The sequence below is a fragment of the Lathyrus oleraceus genome, chromosome 6, assembly GCF_024323335.1.
Source record: "Lathyrus oleraceus cultivar Zhongwan6 chromosome 6, CAAS_Psat_ZW6_1.0, whole genome shotgun sequence".
NCBI classification, from domain to species: Eukaryota; Viridiplantae; Streptophyta; class Magnoliopsida; order Fabales; family Fabaceae; genus Lathyrus; species Lathyrus oleraceus.
The window spans coordinates 174,597,043-174,600,453 of record NC_066584.1 but is presented as its reverse complement, the minus strand read 5'-3'; the positions used below and the strand labels follow the sequence as shown (position 1 = coordinate 174,600,453).

The window sequence follows — 3,411 nt, the reverse complement described above, 5'->3', positions numbered from 1 at the left end:
TAATGAAAAAGTGTTTGAAGAGTGGAAGAGATAGATAGAATGAGATAGAAGAGAATGGAGAAGAGATGTGGATCATGGAATGGATGGGAGATACTTGACGTTGGATTAAGTACTCGCGTTGCTATGATATGAGTTTGATTTAGAAGACACTTGACGTTGGATCAAGTATGCCTTTTGTCTTTTGAAATGCTTTATTTATCATTTTTTTTGTATTTTTAGTTAGCATGCATGATGAACTAATAAAAAAAATAAACCTAAGCTATTACACTTTCATGGGGTGGGGGAACATATGACCCACTATGGGGGGATGACACCATACAACAAAATGGGAAATGAAAAGATATTAGACAAGTTACACCAAGTACCATGCCTAAAACATACAAGTGGCATGGTATCCTCACACAATACAAGGCTATTGAAATGGATTAAAAGGTCATGAGTAAATTGGATCCAAATTGAATCTCCATGGCACATGTGGGCACAAATATGAATCAAATGGATTAGTATGCATTAACAAATGAATTAGAATGAAAAATTAAATGCTAAAACAAACAAAACGGATCATGAAATGACAAAATTGTGATGAAATGATAAGATGATCATGGTAAACAAAATATACACTAAATTAAATTGAAATGACATTTTCAATTTAACCATTAATCATAATCAAAATGTAAACAATTAAAATTGAATTAATCATGGCCTGTGGAATTAATATGGAACTAAAATGTAAACAAATCAATTTTACCCTAACATGACATGTTAATTGAATTAAAAAATAAAGATGATAAATCAAGACTACTCAAAATTAAACATGGTTATCAATTATTTTTAGGGATTTTTCATGGTTAAAAGGTGAAATTAACATCTAAACCTAATCAATTAAATTCTAAATGACAATTGAACATAAAAATATTTTTTTCTAATATTTTCTAATCATGCTAAAAAATAAAAAAAATCACAATCAAACAATTAAACAAGAAATAAAACTGCAAGAAAATGAATTAAAAATGCAAGAAAAATGAGTAAAAATAATAAATAAATTCAATGGGCCAGAGCCATGAAATTTTGGAAATGGGGTGTAGAGTATAATGGGGCGCATAGGCCTGACTGCTAGGCCCATTGGAAATGGCTTCCAGGCTGTGGGTGTGAACTGAATTTGGGAATGATGAAAATGAATTCGTGTTAGGCTCAACTGTGTGTGGCCCATCAGAAACCAAACTCATGGATGAATTGAACAATTCACCATGTGTTGATAAAAATGAGTCAGCAATGTCCAAAGTTAAAGGCACGTGGCGTCTTATGATTGGAAGCTAAATTGAATTTAAAATGAGCATAAAATATGCGCCACCAAGGAAAACAAACTCATGTCAACCTTCAAACCAACACCGCCGTGAGCCATCGTGCCTGAAATCGTTTCTGGAGACGGTGGCCACCAAAATTAAAAAATGACCACATCACCAGCTCCATCTCAATCACCTGATCATGAATCCACCCTTGATTTTACCTAATTCTTACCCTAACACCAAAACCGAATCTAAAGCTCAAAGAACCCTAAAAGTTCAATCCTAAGTTAAATCTTACACGTGAGGATTCAAAGCCCTCGGGGTTGGGGCTTTGAACCTCCTCTTTGTCCTCTACATCTCAGTAACTGGAAATGAAGAAATGGAAGATCTTGGAACTCACCATGGACGGAGGAGGATGAAGATGATGACAAACACCGGTGAACTCCTATTTTTAGGTAATGATTCTGACTCTTTCTTCTTCCTTGGAATCCTTTTTCTCTCTCTTTTTATTTCTTCTCTGAGTTTTTGATGTTAAGGAGTATTGTTGATGAGTATTTGATTCTGAAGATGATGAAAAGGTGATTGATATGATGGGATTCGATGTTCAATGATGGAGGTTGAAGGTTGATGAAGCTTTTAGGTTCAGAATGATTGAGATTGGAGAGAGAAGTTCTGATGAATGTGTATGGGTGAAAAACTGATTGGAGTGTGATTAAGAATGATTCCAGAGAGGTTTGCAATGATTGGAGATTGTTTGTGAAAATGAATGGAGAGCGTGCAATGATTGGAGTGAGAAATATTTAATGGTGGTTTTGACCTTGGGATTGTGAAAATTCTGTTAGGATTTCAGTTAGGAACTTTGTGGAATTTTGTGCCATTATGTTAGGTAGTTATGATTTATACAAATCCCTAGGCTAGGTTAGTTAGGTGGTTAAGTCAGATTGAGTTAGTTTGTGTTAGGTTTAGTTGAATTGATGGGTTATGATGCTTTATTGTTTGGACTGCGATATGATATTGAATCTTATGATATTGTAGCTTGGTCCGGTTTCAATGCACACTTATTTAGTTATTAAGATGGCCTTGTATTGATGTCTTTCTGCAGGGTCAATTTGTAACATTGTTTATGTGTTGTTCTGAACTTGGTCATGGTGTGCTATTATGTTTTGCAGAATGGCTTGGTGGATTACAAGCTTGTGGCTTCACTGACTTGTAGATGCATATTGGTTTGCCTTTTGCAACATGGATCCAATGGACTGCATTGTGTAGGTCTTGTTTGGTGTGCTACAATTGTTTTGTATTCATGCCTTGCAGGTAGGTTCTGACTTGGACTTGTATTATGGTGGCTTAGTTTCAAAGCATGTTGATGTGCAAGTATGATGCATGGTTCTGGCTTATGGTTTCACTGCATTTTCATTGTTTTGGATTTGGTTCGCAACATTGTTCACTTGGTAGCTAGTTTGTGTTCTACAGTAGGCATTGTGTTATATAGAACTGTGCATTTGGTTTCACTTTGGATTGTTTTCTGCAGTCCTTGTTTGGTATGCATTTTGCAGGGTCTTTTTGGCTTGTACATGATAATGCTTCCTTATTCAGGTCCTTGGTTTTGCTTCTTGCAGCATATGTATCATATGGCTCATGTATGTGTTGATTCATGTGGTATTAGTTAACCTATGCATTTTTTACTTGGTTAATGTGCATGATGATTGCCATACTAACTTGGTTCATGTTGTGTGTTGCTTCATGGTTTTCTCTTGCAGCATATGTATGTCATGGTTCCATGGAGGCTTATGGCATGCTGGTTGGACAATGCAAATGACATTAAGGTTGGAATTTGAAGCAACATGTACAATTGGTCAATCAAAGGTCAACATGGAACATGGAAATTTAGGGTTAGAATTAGGGATTGGATAGGATTAGGTTGACTTTGGTCAAAGTTGACCAAAAAGTCTACTGTTGACCAAAGTTAACATTTGGTTAAAGTTTATTTTTTTGTATTTTCCTCATGTAATGGACCATATAATGGGTTGTAATGAATGAAATTTGCTATTCTTGAATGAAATAAGATTCGTATTTTCCTCATGCCTTGAACATTAATTTGATGTTGAATCATGGCTTAAATGGAAAA

General features: G+C 35.2%; 1 protein-coding gene across 3 annotated transcripts; it reads left to right on the top strand.

Moving 5' to 3' along the window:
• Nucleotides 1–1,392: 1,392 nt before the first annotated feature.
• LOC127092701 (uncharacterized) lies at nucleotides 1,393–3,193 on the top strand. 3 transcript variants are annotated; one of them, XM_051031583.1, is made up of 4 exons: nucleotides 1,393–1,741; nucleotides 2,389–2,597; nucleotides 2,880–2,923; nucleotides 3,044–3,193. In XM_051031583.1, the coding sequence occupies exons 2-4, from the start codon at nucleotides 2,432–2,434 to the stop codon at nucleotides 3,119–3,121; spliced, it is 288 nt and encodes a 95-aa protein (XP_050887540.1). In that variant the 5' UTR covers nucleotides 1,393–1,741; nucleotides 2,389–2,431; the 3' UTR covers nucleotides 3,122–3,193. The 3 variants fall into 3 exon arrangements, 2 of the variants coding, with proteins under 2 accessions (XP_050887540.1, XP_050887539.1); XM_051031582.1 differs by having other exon boundaries at nucleotides 2,840–2,923; XR_007792265.1 differs by having other exon boundaries at nucleotides 2,389–2,927; nucleotides 3,044–3,187.
• Nucleotides 3,194–3,411: the final 218 nt, after the last annotated feature.

Excerpts from the sequence above, each read along its gene's own strand:
- LOC127092701 (XM_051031582.1), top strand. The coding sequence starts at position 2,432 with ATGGTGTGCTATTATGTTTTGCAGAATGGCTTGGTGGATTACAAGCTT. Across the intron at positions 2,598-2,839 it reads TTTGTATTCATGCCTTGCAG|GGTCTTTTTGGCTTGTACAT; the intron begins GTAGGTTCTGAC and ends TGCATTTTGCAG. Across the intron at positions 2,924-3,043 it reads ATATGTATCATATGGCTCAT|CATATGTATGTCATGGTTCC; the intron begins GTATGTGTTGAT and ends TTTCTCTTGCAG.